The sequence below is a fragment of the Penicillium hordei genome (genome assembly GCF_028827395.1).
Source record: "Penicillium hordei strain IBT 12815 chromosome Unknown utg000001l_segment0_segment0, whole genome shotgun sequence".
Lineage (NCBI taxonomy): Eukaryota > Fungi > Ascomycota > Eurotiomycetes > Eurotiales > Aspergillaceae > Penicillium > Penicillium hordei.
In genome coordinates this window covers 43,849-62,549 of record NW_026623142.1, presented here as the reverse complement: position 1 = coordinate 62,549, position 18,701 = coordinate 43,849, and the positions used below count along the sequence as shown (strand labels likewise).

Sequence of the window (18,701 nt, the reverse complement as noted above, 5' to 3'; positions counted from 1 at the left end):
TACATTTGGTTTATGATGTACAGGTCAGTGGCAAGCTCATAACCTCGTTGGGCCATAGCATGAGTGTTGACAAATGGCTCTCATTCAGAGTACCAATAAGCGCGTGGACCCTCGGTATTTCGCTTTCAAAGGAGCCTCTCATATACCAAGTATCGACCAGAGTGTTTACTAGATAAAAATGAGCGAGGATGACGAGCGAGAGTCCACGAAGGTAGTTATGGTCGCTTCTCTCAAGCGACGCTAAGAAAGCACCGGGGAGCGAATTCGGCCAGGACAGAATGGCTGCCTCTTCAAAGTCCAACTGGATCTCCTTGTCTGTCGGATTTTCAGTTGAAGCACATCCTAACACGGATAAAATGCGTGAATAAACAGATTCTAGGATGCGTATTGTCTCGTTGTGCGCATCCATAGCCCAGTCTAATGTCGTGGGCGGTGAAGGCTGAGATGTTGGCGTGCGCGAACAGCTAGACAAGTCATCCCAAGGATGTTCAAGTATATTCAGAGAAGCCTTGATAGAAGCGACGGCTTGACGAGCTCCGTCGGCAAATTTCAGCAGGCGGGGTGAGCAACGAGAAAGTCGAGACGGTGTATTAGATGATGTATCCATCCAAGACTCATCGCTATGCTGTAATGACAATATCTGCCGGAGCCGGCTGGTTTTCAAAGCCTGCCATTGGTCACTTAACACAGAGGTTACACCTCGGTTGAGGTACAACCAGTTAAGGCGTGGGATGGTAGTTGTGGAAAAAGGATCTGTCATGGCGCCGCTCCCCCCTTTGGTCGGCCCAGTAAGTGGGTTGAGGTCCTGAATCTTAAGGAATGCAAATGCAAATGCAACCATGAGAATTGACCCTGTGAAAACAGCTTCGGCATTTGAGGGAGAAATGCGGGACACGTCTTCCCTGAAGCCTTCCAGCCCTCTTTGATGATGTTCCATGATGATCGCCAAGTCCACAGTATCTGAGTCTTCGAAAACCACGGTCCTATTGGCATCGGCCTTCTGTTTGACCATGTGTATACCCCCTAATGCTAGGAGTAGATGCATCAAATATCGATTTTCGCTTGCTAATTCGGGGATAATATGCTGCCAAACTTTGGATCGCCTCTGGTGCAACGTCATTTCTCTTGCAGTGTATAAATGATAGAACTGAAGGAGCTTCAGATCATCCATTTTTAAATCTCCATCTCGGTGTTGGTGGGATTGGTTCGAGGTGATCGCCGGTGCTGTCGCATTTATTGACAAGGGCTGGATGCAACCGAGTAGGGGACCTTCATCAGACGGCGCGAAAGAATCCGGTAACATATATTCATCGTCTTTCTCTGTGTCTGCTCTTGATCTAGGAGGTTTTTTCAAAGTAACGCGCGGGGTAGGGTAGGAACAGGGTTCGCCTCTGGAAGAACATGTGCCACAAACGGGTTGAAGCTCGTCGCACTTAGGGAAATCAGCATTTAGTCGGCAAACAGAAACTACCAGGACTAGGACTAAGCAGGCGCACCTTAACCCTTCGGAATTTGCAAGGATAGCAGCCATTGCGAGATTTGGTGTGGCGGGCGCGATGCCTTCTCACAACTCTGTGACTGTCTGCGGTGTCGGAAGCTGCCAAAACTTCGATGTCTTCGTCCATTTTCAGGACACAAAACTTCTCTAATGGTAAACGAGAACATCCACCATGGTTGGCAACATTTGCGCGAAGTTGCAGCCTATTTTCGTGAGTAGTTGGCTAAGTAAAATCCGGCGATAAACCCATAATCAGGGCGGTCCGTAGCAACCAGAGACGTAGATACTAGTTAGCCGGTCTCCAATGACAGAAAGTGGTGTACGAACAATGTATGGTATGGATGACCGTTGTTAAGAACTGTAAAATGACAAAACCTGTTATTTCAACAATCTGTATTATGCACTGTTGTATGGTATGCTTGGTACCAATTGTCACATGATTTTCTAAGTAAAATACCTGTACTCCACTTGGTTGGTATTCGACAGTTAACCCGAGTGTCAGCCGACGTACAAGTGCAGGGTCTGACTGTGTCACCCCAGGCTGGTTGTCTGACAATGGGATATAACATAACTGCCCAACTGCACAACTCGCGCCAGTATCCAATCTTCTTTCCATAATTATTTTCGAAATAATGAGATTGAATATCCTACCGACGACCGGCATGGTCTTAGCCTCGCAAGCCATGGCTGCACTCTCTGAGTCGGGCCTGCAAAAGCGCTATCCCACAGGATCCTTCTCCATTCTTGCCTACGGTGTCACCCCTAAAGGAGCAAATATTTTTTATTCTGACGGTTGTTATAGTTTCACGCATGAGTCTGATCCCTATCTGACGCGATACCTAGGGCTCGCATATGTCGGGGATTCGTCCCAGTGGGTGTCTGGATCGGTGACAACCGACGTTACATGTAGGGTTTATTGTTCTTTTATCTCATTCGCATTTATGTTTTTCTTTTTTTTAACCAGGAGAAAGTGCTAATAATTTCTCAGTCGTCTTCGAAAACCCCCGACTCATCGCCACGGCTACTAACAAGGATTACACCTTTGACCCTGACACGTTCTTCTACATCCGTCCCACACCCAATATGGTGCTACCCGTGGGTTTCACTGGGAACGATGTCGATACACCGGGCGATGCGAAGGTAGATCAATTTCTTTTCTACGGCAGGTATCTCATGTGGCAAAATGAGAACGGACTCCTATGCGATTCATTCCGTCTGAAAGACACGGATGTCGACGATATTTACCAGCTCTACTGGGATACTTCGAATATTTATCCCCCCGGCTTCTTAATTCCGACCGTGAAGTCGTCTATTTAGAAGATATTGAATCTACATCTTGCAGTTCTTCGTTTTGGGAGCCTAGATGCCTATGTAGCCCCACTTAACATTATAGGTTCTGAAGTTGCTTGGCTCGCCAAATCCTGGTAAACTACACATTCAATTCGCAGGTATAATATATGGATTGTATATGATCATATTGTAGTTGATTCGGCGAGAAATGGGAAACTATCCCATAGCGGCAAATCCATACCCTCCCAATCAAACAAAGCCCCATCAATCATGGGAGGTGAGACAGTAGCAGCTGTGCCATCGTCTGAATGCAACCACGCATATGATGTGACACTCTGCGGTAGAAGTGGGGTCGGATTTATCGCTTCTTCTTCTTCTTCTTCTTCTTCTTCTTCTTCTTCCTCGTCCCCCTCATTTTGTGTCTGCGGTATTGCCGGGGTGTCGTTCAAGCTAAATATCCGAGTGACGTATTGACTCCGTCGCTGTCGGGCTTGGGCAGTGAGTCGCTGGCGCTGCTTGCTTATAGCGGCATCTAGCTTTGTTATTATCTCTAGGTAATGAGCTGCCTGGGCAGATTGCGACGCCAGCATGCGCAAGATGGTCAGGGCACCGCGGAATACATCATCAATCTCAGAATCCACGTCACGATGAGAGAACATAGAGAACCCGAGCACAAGGGCTGCGGCAAAAATAAACGCTCTGTTTGATGCATATTAGCTTCGAAGTTACTAGACCGGTATTCGCGGAGACGAACTTGAGAATACACATATTCCGAAGAAGAAGACCGGACCTATGAACCTCCAGACATGTTTGCAGCATGTATACGGCAGAATCGATACATGCTGATGCGAGGCGGGAGTGGGCTGGATCTTCCTCAGGCAGCTCAATAGGATCACCGGTCGAGAGGCTCTGGTGTAACCGGGTCAGCCGGACACTTAAGGCCGAGACGAGGAAAGGTCGGGTGACTAAGATCACCGCAAAATGATATGAACATGCAACGTGCATGTTCATAATTGTATGCTCTCGGAAAGTGCTCTGGTCTTTGTGTTCCAAAGACGACGTCCTTAATGATCGCGGTAGGTATTCACACCAGCCGTTTAATTTGCATAATAGGAGGTCTGCCTGCTGTGTGGATGCGGCCTTTTCACTGTAAAGACAGTTTATTATTTTGTTCAGGATCAAGGATAACTGATATGAAGCCACCAGGCCAGGATCAGTCGGTCCGGTCCCAATCCCACTAGGTTCAGGTCGATTCTCGGGCAATAGCGGTGATATAGCAGAAGGTCTTCCGAGGATCGAACTGACAAGCAAATCGAGAATACATAAGCTCATCCATAATCGTGATCTATTGGGGATTAGCTGGGCCAAGTGGATCTTGCGAGAAGCTTTTACCGTTCATTGCTCTTATCACTCTCATCGGGGCTTATTGACCCTGGAAAGTCTGCATGGAACCCAAGCGCCACTGCTGCTCGTGATGCCACTCCCAGGTACATGAATGCCGTGTTTCGCCGGCATGCCCCCAGCATATAGAAGGACATGAGTAAAAATACTCGGACTAAATCCACACTAGGATCTTCTAGCATGTTGGCAAACGTCCTACGTTGACCACGAGCAAAGTAAAACCGTTCCACTTGAAGGGTTTTTCGATCGTTCGGGTAGGATTGTGCTCCGATAGCAACCATAAGGTCCACGATGGCCGCCCTAGTCCTTTCCCGATCGGTTTTGGGCTCCTCTGGGCTAATCAATGTAAATGAAACATCAGCACTAAAGCTCAAATTGAAAAAGCCGCTCGTCTTGAATGTTGTCAGTGATTGATCTACCATTCATGATTGGCATTCGTCCTACCGCTGCGTGATAATTCTGGATAAATCGGTCCTTCTCATCAACAGTGCAACATTCTTGGGAGAAATTCAACAGATCATGATGAGATTCTGCTTCTAGCATATCTTCACTTCCCCCATTATGAGAGAACTGTGAGGGGCCGATATGTTGGGTCACTGTATCCCGAAGCAATTGTAGAAATGATAGAGAGGCGGCTTTCCCGACGTACACTGAGGACAGTGTCAATCGAATGACTTGCATGACAGTCGCAGCATTTCATACCTCGTTCCCCTTGCAGATTGCGGAGCATGCGCGGATGCGTCCGATGCGTAACTTCAGGGGACGATCCCGCCTGCAGCTTGTCGAACTCGAGATGGGGCGTACCAATATCATGAGACTGTGATCTCAACGGGGTTTGCAAATCGACTGTCATTTCCCTGCATGTCCGAGGTGCCTCGACTGTAGGTTGAGAAGGAGGTACAAGGCGACTTCGGAGGCCTGCATTTGGTAAGGACTTGAATGGAGTGCATGAGCGGTCACGTCCTTTGTGAATACAGTTAGTGCATGGGAAATAACCACTGCAGCGCTTTTTGGATGCACGACAGGCAGTGCATGCAGTGTTCGCCCGTAGCCGATTCGCTGGATGAACCTTGGGGCGTGGCATGCTTGAAGAGTCTACAAGTCCACGTGTCTGGGTTGGATGAGATCCCCGCATACCCATCCACTCAACCGGGGATAAAAGATAAGCGATAAGCGTGCGCGGCCCGACCTCCGTGGGGCTTTCGGAAGGGGCACTTCTGGCAGATGATTAGTTTTGGATAAGAAAAGGAGAAAGCCTTCTGGTAGTATTGCATATTTTGCATGTTGAATACCCTAAAGGAAAAGTGAGCGTATGATAATAAAAGTACTATACATTTATGTATAACAGGCTATTTCGGTGGAAACAACAGGCGCCTTCCAGATACCAACACCATGATTTTAGTAATAATACATATAATGTTGGATGCACATACACACGTATCCAAGGTGGCTTAGTTGGTGACTTGTTAATATTGCCCAGGTGTACTTTATGAGAGTCAATAAGGTGGAGGGGAATCTATACATTTTATAAAGGTATTTCACAACGTGTTTAGATAATATATTTAGATATATATTAGTTATGTATCATGTAAAGACTAAAAGACTAGTTATATATAGTTATGTGCGTATATAACACTATGACGATGAAAATCTTCCCAATCAGCGGTAAACAGGATTGGAAAGCAGGCTTGCCGAAGGAGACCTCGATTTCGCCGCAGTCCCAAATTGTGTGACACATAGAATTATACAAAGTAACAAAGTAATCAAGTAGTCTGTAATGAAAATGCTACGGAAGAAGAACAAAGTTGAAAATTTCTATAGAAGATCCGCCCTAAGCAAAAGGGTTGGCAGATGATTGGATCAACCATAAAGAGGCGACCCACCAGAGAATGGCCAAACAAAATAAATCGAAGCAAACCAGACAAACATGTGACACTCTCGCTTAGCGCTAGCGTGACCAGTAGGAATATAAATAAGCCCAGAGCCCCGGACCTTCTTCTGCTTTTCAAGCGACTCTACGTATGTTCACCCCCCCCCCTCTTTTACAGTTGAAAATGAATTTTCACTGTATGGAAACATTTTTACTGACCATTTCCACAGTTCAAAGAATCACTTTAGAGTAGACGTCCCCTTTCTAAACTCTTTAAAAGAGCCACAGAATCTCCACCCTTGCTGATGACTACATGTCCTCGATGCCCTAAAGTGAAACCTTTTTACTCCCGCCTCGACTGTCACGCGTGCTGTTCGCAGTGTCTGTGTTTCAGTCCAGGGAGTGGTGATGATCTTGACCTGGTCTCGATGTCTGACTTCGGTCGGTTGGTCCTGGTGGGTGTCGAGGAGGTCTGAAAGGTCTTCTTCCAAATTGTTAGATGGAATAGTGAGCTCATGGGGAGTTATACAGATAGTGACAATACATTATGTTCATCCTCTAGATTGCGGTTCCATTGGTACTCTTTGTAAGCCGAGCTAGACGGTTTATATCCCGAGTTTATAGACGGTATGCTGTGGTCATACTGGTGACCCGTATCTCACGCACTCTATGGGAGTTATGTGTTTAGACTTTACCTTAAACTTTATTCTGGCTGTCCTGACCTAGCTAGCTACATTCTTTTTGAATCTTGTCTTGGTACTGCCTCGTTTAATGGTTTGGTCATAGTATATCAAATCCTTTGCTGTGGCCATCATGTAGTTATTAAAACTTGTTTTTCGGGTATCATGTCTCGCGAACTGCTGAAGAACTCAATATGTCGGCCTGGTCTCACGCCGCCTCGGTGCCGCCAGTTTTATCTGGAGGTCCAGCGGTCCCCTTGGGTCCCTTATTCCGTGATCCACGCCCTCCACGGGATCCGCGGGAAGAGCCAGTGTTACTTCCAACAGTACTGCCACCTCCTGAAGCGCTTCCAGCAGCTTCGGCGGGAGCTTTGGCCTTACTGGCAGTGAAACCCTCGCGGCCTTTCCGAGACTTTTCAACTCCAGGGTTCTCTTTGCGCTCCAAGACCACCACTTGACTCTGGGCCACGGACACGGGACTCGCAGCGATGGCTTTGCGAAGCGCTTCCGGTTCAGCAAAATCTATGTATCCGAATCCCTTCTTCTTGTCAATTTCGACCTTCGTCACTCCTCCGAATGGGGTGAATGCAGACTGCAGGAGCGCTTCGGTCACACCCTGGGATGGGTTGGCGTGCTTGAGGAATGCTTGTTTAGCAGTTGATGGGTGCTTTATTTTGCCACCTTTAGTAGACTTGGCTGGTAGGGTTGTAGGCAGCGTAGCAGGTGCATCGGGTCGTGAGGATGACTGGCCGTCCTTCGGTTTTGGAGAATTGGTTGTGGATGATGCGGTTTTGGGAGGCCTGGTTGTCTCCTTCTTGGATAGATCGGCCGATGGAATGGCCGAGTCTCGAGAGCTCTCATTCTTAGGTGATACAGTATCAGTCGAACCACCTTTGCCGCGTCGTCGCCCACCAGATGTCGACAGTCCAAGATCACGCTGAAGGATCTTGGTGGCTGCTGTGACATTTCCACGCTCTCTCTTCCGCTCTGGGGCTGTAGTTGTATCCTTTGTTGTGTTTGATGTAGTACTCGACTTGCTTCCCTTGGCATTGGTAGCGGTTCCTTGCTTGGTTGCCTTGGCAGAGTCCTTGCTTGTCTTCTCTCCTTTGGGTTTCTTCTCGGAAGAGTTCGCCGAGGTTTCCTTATCGCCCCTTTGCAAAAGCTTTTTCGCCTGCACTTTCTCCTGTTTCGATTCTTTGTCCGACCGACTGTGTTTGGATTTAGAGGCGCTTCCGTCCTTTAACTTACTGGCTTTCTTGTCTTTGATGAACTGTACCAGCGGAGTGGTCATTACGGTTTCCTTCTTCTTGTCCTCGGCATCAGCCGTGGAATCCACAGCGGACGGCCTAGTAATAGGCTGGGTCAGACTTTCCAAGAAAGCGATGAAGTCTGAATCTTGATCAATCGTGCCTTGACGAGCATCCTTGCGCGAGCGGCTTCCAGGAGTCTTCGCATAAGGTGCAAACTCCAGCGATGGAGGCCCAAGTAGGATGGGGTCATGTAGAGTGTTGCGAGCGTCCTGGAAAGAAGCCTGGCGCACGACGTCCGAGAGCGAAGAGACGCATTCGGTGGACACAACGTGTATGTACGCTCTTGATGGGCGCGATGGTTTGTTGGGGCTATTTGAAGAAGTCCAGTTAGTGGAAAGCAATATAACATTCCATTAGAGGATGGTGAATCCTACTCTTTCGACACCTTGCCAGGTTTGTACTGAAGCCAGTCGACGTTTCCTGCTCCAGCCTTCCACTGGCCCCCAAGAGCACTCTCCAGCTCGGCCTGAGTTAGCCCGGGCGGCAAACGTCGAATGAGAAGTTTCAAACGTGGAGCAGGAGGTTTGGGTGTTTTCTTTGCGGGCGCTCCAGAGCCCGACTTTTGCGTAACTGCTGCCGAAATTGGGAGCAGACCGGCCGTGGTCTTCCCGAGCTGCATGATGGTGAAGCGTTTTCAATGGGAAGAACTGATAGGCTGTGTTTCCGTTTCCCAAGGCGAAGTCATGGAAATCTCGAAAGATATTAAACAAGGGATCCAGCCAGCCCACTTGTCCAAGTTGATAATCCCGGGGCCATCTACGGGGCTGAAGGCGGTGTGACTAGCATGAATTCTCACCGCCTAGCTGGTCAGTCAGCATCGTCATGAGCACGTGTCCAAGTGCACCCACCCATAAATCCATCCATTTCAAGGTTCCAAGGGTCCAAGATTGGAACGACCAACATTATTAGTAATCACCTGCCCAGGTGCCTAGGTAATGTATGTTTCTATCGATATAGTTTTAGTCCATTAGAAGAGATTAATTTTCTATTCTGTGTAAACTTGCTATACCAGATTTTGTTATGGACTATTCACTAGAATGAAGTCTCGGCGTTCCAGACCGCCCGAGGTTAAACCAAGTTTATCGATAAGAATCTCCGCTCTCTTCGACCTCACAACACTACACACATGTACCTACGAAGTACCTAGTTAATTAGTTGTCCACAATGAGCGACGAGAAGACTTCCACCTTGGAGAGTCAAGGGGATGCACCGATCTTGAGGCAGAAAAAACGCCCGTTCAATCTACTTTCGCTGTTTCTCTGTATCATTGTAGCCACCGCCTGGTTCACGCGCTCGCGCTATCCATTTTCCCCCTTGAGCATCGAGGAAAGGGTGGAGAAGATCCTGTCACAGACTCCATTGATCGGTATGGAGCTTGAGGAGAATGATTCTTTATGCACAATTATGACTGATGCCTTAGAACAGACGGTCATGATGACTTTCCTATCTTGGTCCGGGAAATGTTCCACAACCGTGTAAATGATGGCAACTTCACTGAGGCTTTTGTCACAGGCAAATTTCCCGGCCACGTTGATATCCCTCGATTGAAACAAGGTAGAGTTGGTGGTACGTTTTGGAGTGTTTTTGTGCCTTGTCCCAAGAATGGGACCGATTTTTCCGACGAGAATTACGCAGCAAGTAAGGGAACTTCGTACGATGACTGTCCCAAAGTATACTCACATATGAATGATAGGCGTGCGCGAGACGATGGAGCAAGTGGATATCATGTCGAGGGTTCAGCAAGCCTATCCCAAAGTCTTCTCCAGCCCCCCAAATGGCACCACTGCCATGTCCGCTTTCCGCGAGGGAAAAATCATCTCACCGCTTGGTATCGAAGGCTTGCATTCGATCGGCAACTCGCTGGCTCACCTCCGGATATTCTACGAGCTGGGGGTTTCGTACGCAACTCTGACGCATAATTGCCATAACCGGTATGCCGACGCCGCCATTCTCGAGCTTCCAGGTGGCGCAATCAAAAAGTCCGATCCTCTTTGGCATGGCGTCAGCGAAGAAGGGCAGAAGCTGGTGTTTGAGATGAACCGCCTCGGGATGATCGTCGATTTAGCCCATGTCAGCACGGAGACCATGCGTGATGTGCTGGGCGCTGGCAAGTCCAAATGGATAGGGAGCCGCGCTCCGGTGATTTATAGCCATAGCTCAGCCTATGCACTCTGTCCTCACCCGCGCAACGTACCCGACGACATCTTGGAGTTGGTCCGTGAGAAGAGCTCCCTGGTTATGGTTAATTTTTCACCAGACTTCATTTCCTGCACGCCTTCAGACAGTGCCAATGGGATCCCAGACTCGGACGCTGTCCACGCCACCCTGGAACGAGTCGCTGATCATATCATGTACATTGGTAATCTTATAGGCTTTGAGCATGTCGGAATAGGTAGTGATTTTGATGGTATTCCGACGGTTCCTCAGGGATTGGAGGATGTGTCCAGGTTCCCTCATCTCATCATGGAACTGCTGAAACGCGGAGTCAGTGACAAAGATGCAAGTAAGGTGGCAGGAGGCAACCTATTGAGGGTATGGAAGGAAGTTGATGAGGTGGCGCTCGAGATGCAAGCCGAGGGTGCACTCCCCGCGGAGGACTAATCTTTTAAAGCACTTTGAGTTCATTTATTTACCAATTTTCTAAGCGTCAGTAGAGTTTCTCTAAACTCGGCGGCGCAGTAGAACAAGTGATTTATAGCTTTTTCTCATGTGACAGAAAATAACTAAACTGCTCCCAGACGATCCTTTCCCTCTCTGATCTTGGTGTCCAACTGATAGAGAGTACGAGTCTGCCATTGACGGCCTGAATACCCGGGAAGTGATCATTAATGGTCAGTATAAGACTAAGAACGTCGGACTTGGGACTCGCGGAATCGCGGAATCTCGGTCTATGTACGTATGTAGATATAACCTATCAGATAATACGGCCCTTCCAAACAGTTCACTGCACTTGCATTACAGCAAGGCGAGAACATTCATCATCACTGGATATTTTCATTCACAATCTACCTCAACTAATCCCCGTTCACTATCACTGTCCTCCGACAACTAGTCTCACTCATATTGACAAGCCTTATCAGAAAATGCATCCAACATGATATCTAGCAAAATCAAATTGTCACTAGTGCTTCGTACTTCATCCCTCTCCCAGAACAATTATATAGATAATTGATTATTTAGCAGCCAAGGGCGATTGCTATTTGCTCATTAGCTGATTTTCATTAGGCGGACTCAAGAACTCCGACACTAACCATTGGCATACAATGCATACGAGTCAGCGTTGAGCACAGCATCTGCGCTAGAGAGGGCCGTCGCAGCACTATATCCGTATCCGTTGTCTTCAGTTCCCGGGCTGTATACTCCAGGAGCGTGAGTGAACTCGTGGAGAGTTGTGGTTGCTTGATCTTGGTTGTGGCATTTGTTAGTCAATGCCGGGAGGTCGCTGTAGTAGATATCACAATTGGCGATCACATTCTGAGATGGCAATGTGTAAGCCAAGACATTAGTTTCGCAGCTATTTGGATTATTTATGTAAGTTATGTATACACACAAAGCTTTTATGGAAGGGAGGTACTGACTATCCCAAGGTATCTTCGCAGTAGTACTTAGTGGCAGTGTTCGAGCCGGCCTCCTTTGCCACAGCCTTAAGGCGAGCGGCCACGACGTTGCGTGTGGCGGTGCTAGTGGTCTTAAAGTATTCGTTGAACCTATTGGATGCTATTAGAATAGTTCATTCATAGTCAAGAAGTATGCACATACTTGGTGGAAGATCCAGAAAGGGCAGCTTCTGCGGCATCGGTTGCGAGCGTCACGGTGTTCTTAAGTGCCTTGGCAAGTGCAGACTTCTTGCTCGAATCACTGCAGGTCTGAAGAGCCCGACGACCAAGAGGCTTGATAGCCTTCAACACACGGGATGCCTTGACACCATCAACCTCGATCTTGAGATCATTGGAACGGTATGGCAGATAGCCAGTGACTGCACCATCAGTGACTAGGGGAACTAGTCCAGTCGAGCGAAGAGTCAATGGGCCTCCACTAGACAAGTCACTGGTAGTGGCAATGTCAAATTCGTCTTCGAAGGTTTCTCCTGCAGCAAGGGAAGTGAGAGACTCCGAGGTGAGACCATTGAGAACGAACCGGCGTTTGATTCCCTCAAAGGTAACCTCAGCATCTGATAACAGGTTAGTATTGTACCGATAGGGGTCGGGAAAAATTTCGATACCGTTCTTGAAGACATTGACCTTCTTGACGGGTGCAGTGTCACGGAAAAAGTTGAGATGCACAAATGTTACATCTTCGCTGCCAGAGTTCTTTACAACTGCCTTGATGCGGGTGTCAGTAACATGACTCAAGGTGATATCGAGCGCAGGGGTTTCATCAGTCTCGACCGGCAAGGCATGCGCATGCTGTGCTAAAGCCAAAAGAACCGTAGAAAGGGCAGCAAAACGCATGATGCTCGAAGGTGAAAAGATTCAAAGGGGTGATTCTCTCAAAAATGAAGGTTGAAATTCTGATGTCTTGAATGTGACTTGAATAAAAAAGCTCCAATTCTCGAGAAAAGGTCGACTTCTTTATAGTCCACTGGACACTCATTGCAGTTTCGAAGTGGAATGCCGCGGTTTCCTCTCTCCTGTGTGCCGTCAACCTCCCCCCTGTTGCCCAGAAGGACGGCAGAAGAAAGAGCGTAGTATCTTCTCCGCATAAAACAACTTGGTCACGCCAGCAGCTAACCTTGCATAGGACGGACACGGGAGACCTGCGGGCAATCTTGTCACTGGTCGAAGATATCTTGCGATAGCTATATCTTCAAAAGGATCATCGTGGATATCGTCTTGGCCCGACGGAAATCCGCGCCCCTAAAATATGTGTGTTAGCCTGGATAGATGCCTCCATGGCTTGTGAAGCCGCATATGATCCCACATCATGGATGAAGTGGCGGGGGCTTGTTCGATGTAACTCCTCACGATCGGCTCTAGAGGAAAAAAATAACTTTGCGCTAAAAGCTGCAAGCCCCTGGGCAGACATATGTGTTTGAGGTATAGCCTGGCCGAGGTATGGAATCAAGTATACAAGTTCATTCTGCGGGCTTATAGAACATAAATATATGCGAACCATCATTTGTTAGAATTTGTTGGACATGAAGACATTGTACTCTAGGGGCAAAAATATACATATCTACTGTAACAACTCATATCGTCATCTCATTGTAAATGACCAACCTGGAAAGCGCTCCATTCATATCACGCCAAGCCCTAGGCCATGCATTTGTCACCGGACTCCGGTGCCAAGATAGTGCCAAGATACCACCCAAGACGGCACCGGAGTCTTGACTTCAGAAACAATGCTTAGTGTCAGCCATTAGGGGGTGATGTCGTGTATAGCCTTGTGATTAGTAGGGGCTTGGATATTGTGATGAATGGCCGTCTGGGAGACAACACTATGCCAAGTCCACGAGAAAGGAGTGTTCCTCGGAGGCCCGGAGGAATGCGGTACAGTACCCTGGGCATTCGACTTGGCGTGAAAGTAACGAAACGGATTGGTTCAAATGAGAGATTGTCAAGATGATCAGCGTTTCCAGACATAAGGCGTGATAAGACTCTCCAACAGTGTTTCACCTGATCTTTGAACACTCAACCTCTCGATATCTCGATACTACTAGCAACTTGCCTACACTACCCTATTGTTTCTATTTTCTTTGTTTTCCCCTTCAATAACATAGTGTATCACACTGACTGTGCAAGTATCTCCTTTTGACACAAATATGGAGTCAAGCTTGAGCTTGCAGGTCACCTTGGTCCCCCAGGCACCGATCCGAGAGACACAGGAAGCATTTGCCCTACCGATCAAAGTTTCTGTTCACAATGCCGCAGATTCACCAGTTACCATCCTGAGATGGGCTACTCCATTGGACCCTCAGGCTGGTGTTCTCGGTGTCTTCGAGATTTGTGACACAATGGACCAACGGAAACTACCCGTTCCTACGATTATGGTATCACGCAAGCTACCTGCCTCTGGGGATGATCTCGTTGAGATACAGGCACGTCACACCATTGATGTAACTATCAATTTGCCAATACTAGGCCTCGAAAAGGGACATGAATATTCTGTCCGTGCACAGGGGACTTGGCATGCAGTGTGGCCAACCGAATTATCCAATGTGACTACATCCCAACTCAGGGATAACGAAGGTGCCAATCGTGGGGACTTCCTCTCTAACGAATCCTCTGTGATCATTGAATGACCTAGGTCTTTGGCTTTGGGGTACTCGAAATAAAAGAGCAGCACGTCAGGGAACTCGACGCTGCTATCAATGGATGTCCTATTGCCCACGATTTCTTTCATATGCCATTTGCCGATAATGAAATTAAGCCAAATTATCTCCACTGTTATTCACATGACTGCCTATTTGTGTTACGTATGTTAGGATTTCCCTATTACACAATTTGTTCAAGGTTTAATCCGCTGTGTATTAAGGCCCACTTGCCATGACTATAATGAAACCCTGATTCTCGAGTGTCCCCTAGTGAGGATCGAATCCCTCATACAAAAAAGAAATATGTCTTTCTATAAAGTACCAAGCCCAGAAGAAGATGCCAGAGTGGTGTTCGAAGTTCTGAAAAGGGGCGGTATTGCGATTATACCGATGAGCGTTGGCTACGGAATCACTGCGATCGATCCAGATGCATTGGACCGGATTTTCCGCACAAAACGGAGAGAACCACACAAGCGACATGTAATGGTTGGCAGCTACGTTCTGCATCAAGATATTCATGTCCTTCCCCCTCAGAAAGCCGGTATGGTCAAACTCTTGACCGTGGACTTGGAACTTCCTCTAGGGATAGTTGCGCCATATCGCCTTGATCATCCGATTATTCAAAAGCTTCCACGAAACATGTTAGCACAGAGCATTGTTGGGGATACCCTAGCAATGTTGGTCAACGGCGGTGCTTTGCTAGAAGAATTATCTCGACTTGCTGCCCTAGAGAAACTTGCTCTAATGGGATCTTCAGCCAATATCACAGGCAAGGGAGCAAAGACTGTGGTCGAGGACATCGAGCCGGAGATCCTCGAAGTGGCAGATATAGTTATCGATTATGGGAGACAAAAGTTTCACCATCCTCGAGCCTCTTCAACCATGATCGATTTTAGAACAATGAAGGTTGTGCGATACGGGGCTTGTTACAATGTGGTGCAGGATGCTCTCTGGCGATTTTATGGGATTAAAGTGCTGGATGATCCTGGAACGTCGACTCTTTTGTCTGGACAGACATGTGCTGATAGGATAACGTATTCGGCAAGCGAGTGGCCACCCCAACTAAAAACGCGTCCATCAATTAGTACTTAGTTAATTCAACCACCCACTATGCCACCAATACGCTCTCAACCCTCTATAAATTCAATGGAGCAAGAGGGTAGGATCTTATTAGCTATCCAGGCTTTTAAAAATAGAGATATTAGCTCTATTTCTCTTGCTGCGCGTATATTCAATGTCCCGCGTACAACTCTCCGCCGCCGAATTGATGGAATATAACACCGCGCGAATTCTCGCGCTAATTCATCTAAATTGATAGAAATTGAAGAGGAATCGCTTGAGAAATGGATTCTCTCTATGGATCTACGTGGAGCAGCCCCCCGGCCCTCTATAGTACGAGAAATAGCAGATCTTCTTCTTCAAAAGCGTGGAACTACCCCGGTTCTTTCGGTCGGCGAAAAATGGGTTACGAATTTCGTTAAACGACGTCCTCTCCTCTCCTCCCGATTCTCGAAACGGTATAACTACGAGCGTGCGAAATGTGAAGACCCGAAAATCATTATAGAGTGGTTTAATCTAGTTTAAAAGACAATCCTTCAATTTAGAATCGACCCTAACGATATCTATAACTTTGACGAGACCGGTTTTATAATAGGATTAACTATAACTATAAAGGTTATTACAAGGAGGGAATACTACGGTCGGAGGCCGGTTTTATAACCTAGAAATCGTGAATAGGTAATAGTGGTTGAATGTACGAATGCTTCTAGATAGGCCCTTCCTCTATATATAATCTTTAAAGGCAAAGTCTTTATTAAATTATGGTTCGACGGCCTTCCGGAGGACTAGCGTTTCGAAGTTAGTCCTAACGGCTAGACCTCCGATGAAATTAGCCTTCGTTGGCTTGAAAAGCTCTTTATTCCGACTACTTCTTTATATACGAAGGGGGGGTATCGACTTTTAATACTCGACGGCTACGGAAGTTATTTAATACCTAAATTTGATGAACTATATAAGTAAAATAAGGTAATACCAATCTATATACTAGCGTATTTATCTCATCTTTTACAACCTCTTGATATTAGTTGTTTTGCTATGTTAAAACGTGCGTACGGTCGGATGGTTGAAACTAAGATACGGAACGGGATCAACTATATCGACAAACTTGACTTCCTTAAAGTATACCCTCTTATACGAATTGAAGCTTTTAAATCGGAGACGATTAAAAATAGCTTTATAGCAGCCGGTTTAGTACTATTTGGACCCGACCGAGTGATTTCTAAGCTTAATGTCCGGCTTCGAACCCCGACACCCCCAGCTAGCCGGGGTAGTGAATCGAGCCGGAATTTTACCCCAAAAACCCCCTTTATAGAGAAAGAACTACGTCGGCAAGCTTCATCAATTAAAGCTTTACTTCGTATAAGATCTCGGAGCCCACCTAGCCCGTTAGATCGTGTATTAAACCAGCTTATAAAAGGCTTCCGTCTTACAATGCAAGGTGCTATCTTACTCGCCAACGAAAACAAGGAATTACGCGCTGCTAACGAGAAGCAGAAGCAAAAGCGTACTAGATCCCGGAGGCAGATACCCGCCGAAGATAGCCTCTCAGTTCAAGAAGCTTCTCAATTGATTACTACGCCGGTGGTAGTAGATGAAGCACCTCCCCCCCTCGGCGTAGGGCTGCATCGCCGGGTTTACATTCATCTATACGGGGCCCACAACGTTGTAGTGGGTGTAAGAAACCAGGGCATAAAATCAATAGATGCCCAGCTAGATAGATGATTTTAGTGTATTTAATTTAATGGAGTTTTGGTTGACATATTTACATTTGAAATTAATACATTTAGTTGGGGTGGCCACTCGCTTGCGGTGGCCACTCGCTTGCCGAATACGTTATGAGATGTTTACTCCAATTACAGAATTTGATACCTAGTCGAATTAGCAGAGGAATGCGGGACACCGATAATGCAACTATTTCAAAAACCAAGTAATACGATCGATGGCTTTGCTTTGCATGTCCACCATTTCCCTCTCTCTGGTTATTACAGGTAAATCCCGGCATTTAACTATGCTGAATATCATTCGACAAGACAAGGCAAAGGCGAGATAAGAGTCAAAAAAGGCTGTCCTCCTCTACCTATATGATTAATGTAGAGATGCTTATCAGTCATGTAGAAGGTATTTATGATCATCTTTTGGCAAGAAAGATCCGATCGTGTTTTTGATGTTCGTAAATTATCCAATAAGAGTTATGCGAGGTGGATGTGAATATTGCAAGGAAAGCATAGCTCATTGTGGCATCTAGTCAAAAGGATAGGAGCCTGGAGCGACACCTAATACTACTTCCCTACTAAAATATTATAACCTACTCATAGGCTATAATATCATATCTGCTAAAGTGCTAATAGAGCTATTAGACTTCCTCTATATAGTCCAATTTATATATAGTCTCCCTATATTAATAGCTAGCGAAAATATAATACTAGGTATCTGTTTGATTTGGGTTCTCTAAACTCTCACTGTTTCACCGGAGTGTTTTAGAAAATTGTTTGAAAATTTTGAATTTGGCCGTTACATATAACTGATAGTGACAGTGTTTCCAGTGACAGAAGAAGATGTGAGAATCCGATCCTGATAGATGTCCATGATGGTAGCACTGGATGGTCCGTAAGTATCCCCACCGCGCGAGGCAACTGCATTGGAGAATACTACAGTGCCAAAGTTGGCAAAAGGAGCCAATGCGTTGTTTACAGAAAAGTCCTCCACAATCCATTCGGCGTTAAACTCGCAGAGATCACCCCCAATACCATTACGGAATATATGCGTCACAGATGCGCCTGTGGATAAATTGTCAACCGTAGCGGAGCCGGAGCTCCTCGAAGTTGCGTTGACTGTCATTTTAATCACATTTCCAGCCGAGATTTGGATGTTGCTAAAGTCATGTGCGTAGTCTGGATACCATTCATACCACGCGCTATATGACGTGGAGCCTCCCTGAATACAGAAATCGATTCCTGTTTGTAGAATGGCTGTACTGCAAGTATCACCGTCAATGCCAACCCATGCTGAGGCGCAGTAATTTGTGTAGGAGTTGGCACCACTTGGAAGTTGGAGGATAGGAACTGTGATCTCTCCGGAGACCCAAGTGTATCCGGTACCACTAAGCACAGCCCCAGCCCAATTTGAGCTGTAAGTCTCCTGGGGCACTTGATTCAGATATAGTACTTCTGAGGTACCTGGATTATGAGGTCGGACTGTACGGCGCGGAGCTTGGGTAGATCGATGTATCTCACCATCCGCCTGTCGCCGAGAAGTGAGGGGAGAGGCGATGATAGAAGTGGCGAGTAGCGTAGCACTAAAAATTGCGATAGCAAAGTTCATAGTGAAGGACTGGGTTGAG

The 18,701-nt window shown here is 46.9% G+C and overlaps 9 protein-coding genes across 9 annotated transcripts; 4 read left to right on the top strand and 5 right to left on the bottom strand.

Annotated features, from left to right (window-relative positions):
- Window positions 1–10: 10 nt before the first annotated feature.
- Window positions 11–1,625, bottom strand: N7537_000026 (Zn(II)2Cys6 transcription factor domain-containing protein; the record flags this gene model as incomplete). Its single annotated transcript, XM_056891084.1, has 2 exons — window positions 11–1,432; window positions 1,497–1,625. 2 exons carry the CDS (start codon window positions 1,623–1,625, stop codon window positions 11–13), a joined length of 1,551 nt encoding a protein of 516 aa, XP_056756079.1.
- A 505-nt stretch (window positions 1,626–2,130) lies between these two features.
- On the top strand, window positions 2,131–2,815 carry N7537_000025 (uncharacterized protein; the record flags this gene model as incomplete). Its single annotated transcript, XM_056891083.1, has 2 exons — window positions 2,131–2,404; window positions 2,487–2,815. 2 exons carry the CDS (start codon window positions 2,131–2,133, stop codon window positions 2,813–2,815), a joined length of 603 nt encoding a protein of 200 aa, XP_056756078.1.
- A 155-nt stretch (window positions 2,816–2,970) lies between these two features.
- N7537_000024 (Zn(II)2Cys6 transcription factor) lies at window positions 2,971–5,273 on the bottom strand (the record flags this gene model as incomplete). Its single annotated transcript, XM_056891082.1, has 5 exons — window positions 2,971–3,487; window positions 3,543–4,133; window positions 4,181–4,581; window positions 4,634–4,839; window positions 4,892–5,273. The coding sequence occupies 5 exons, from the start codon at window positions 5,271–5,273 to the stop codon at window positions 2,971–2,973; spliced, it is 2,097 nt and encodes a 698-aa protein (XP_056756077.1).
- A 1,674-nt stretch (window positions 5,274–6,947) lies between these two features.
- On the bottom strand, window positions 6,948–8,668 carry N7537_000023 (putative nonsense-mediated mRNA decay protein Upf3; the record flags this gene model as incomplete). Its single annotated transcript, XM_056891081.1, has 2 exons — window positions 6,948–8,358; window positions 8,424–8,668. 2 exons carry the CDS (start codon window positions 8,666–8,668, stop codon window positions 6,948–6,950), a joined length of 1,656 nt encoding a protein of 551 aa, XP_056756076.1.
- Window positions 8,669–9,213: 545 nt separating this feature from the next.
- Window positions 9,214–10,650, top strand: N7537_000022 (putative dipeptidase; the record flags this gene model as incomplete). The annotated part of the gene is made up of 3 exons (XM_056891080.1): window positions 9,214–9,415; window positions 9,475–9,687; window positions 9,743–10,650. 3 exons carry the CDS (start codon window positions 9,214–9,216, stop codon window positions 10,648–10,650), a joined length of 1,323 nt encoding a protein of 440 aa, XP_056756075.1.
- Window positions 10,651–11,225: 575 nt separating this feature from the next.
- On the bottom strand, window positions 11,226–12,500 carry mep20 (uncharacterized protein; the record flags this gene model as incomplete). The annotated part of the gene is made up of 5 exons (XM_056891079.1): window positions 11,226–11,245; window positions 11,301–11,563; window positions 11,628–11,756; window positions 11,809–12,220; window positions 12,272–12,500. The coding sequence occupies 5 exons, from the start codon at window positions 12,498–12,500 to the stop codon at window positions 11,226–11,228; spliced, it is 1,053 nt and encodes a 350-aa protein (XP_056756074.1).
- Window positions 12,501–13,810: 1,310 nt separating this feature from the next.
- Window positions 13,811–14,290, top strand: N7537_000020 (uncharacterized protein; the record flags this gene model as incomplete). Its single annotated transcript, XM_056891078.1, has 1 exon — window positions 13,811–14,290. One exon carries the CDS (start codon window positions 13,811–13,813, stop codon window positions 14,288–14,290), a length of 480 nt encoding a protein of 159 aa, XP_056756073.1.
- Window positions 14,291–14,605: 315 nt separating this feature from the next.
- Window positions 14,606–15,394, top strand: N7537_000019 (uncharacterized protein; the record flags this gene model as incomplete). The annotated part of the gene is made up of 1 exon (XM_056891077.1): window positions 14,606–15,394. One exon carries the CDS (start codon window positions 14,606–14,608, stop codon window positions 15,392–15,394), a length of 789 nt encoding a protein of 262 aa, XP_056756072.1.
- Window positions 15,395–17,872: 2,478 nt separating this feature from the next.
- N7537_000018 (A4/G1 family peptidase) lies at window positions 17,873–18,682 on the bottom strand (the record flags this gene model as incomplete). Its single annotated transcript, XM_056891076.1, has 1 exon — window positions 17,873–18,682. One exon carries the CDS (start codon window positions 18,680–18,682, stop codon window positions 17,873–17,875), a length of 810 nt encoding a protein of 269 aa, XP_056756071.1.
- Between the last annotated feature and the right edge of the window lie 19 nt (window positions 18,683–18,701).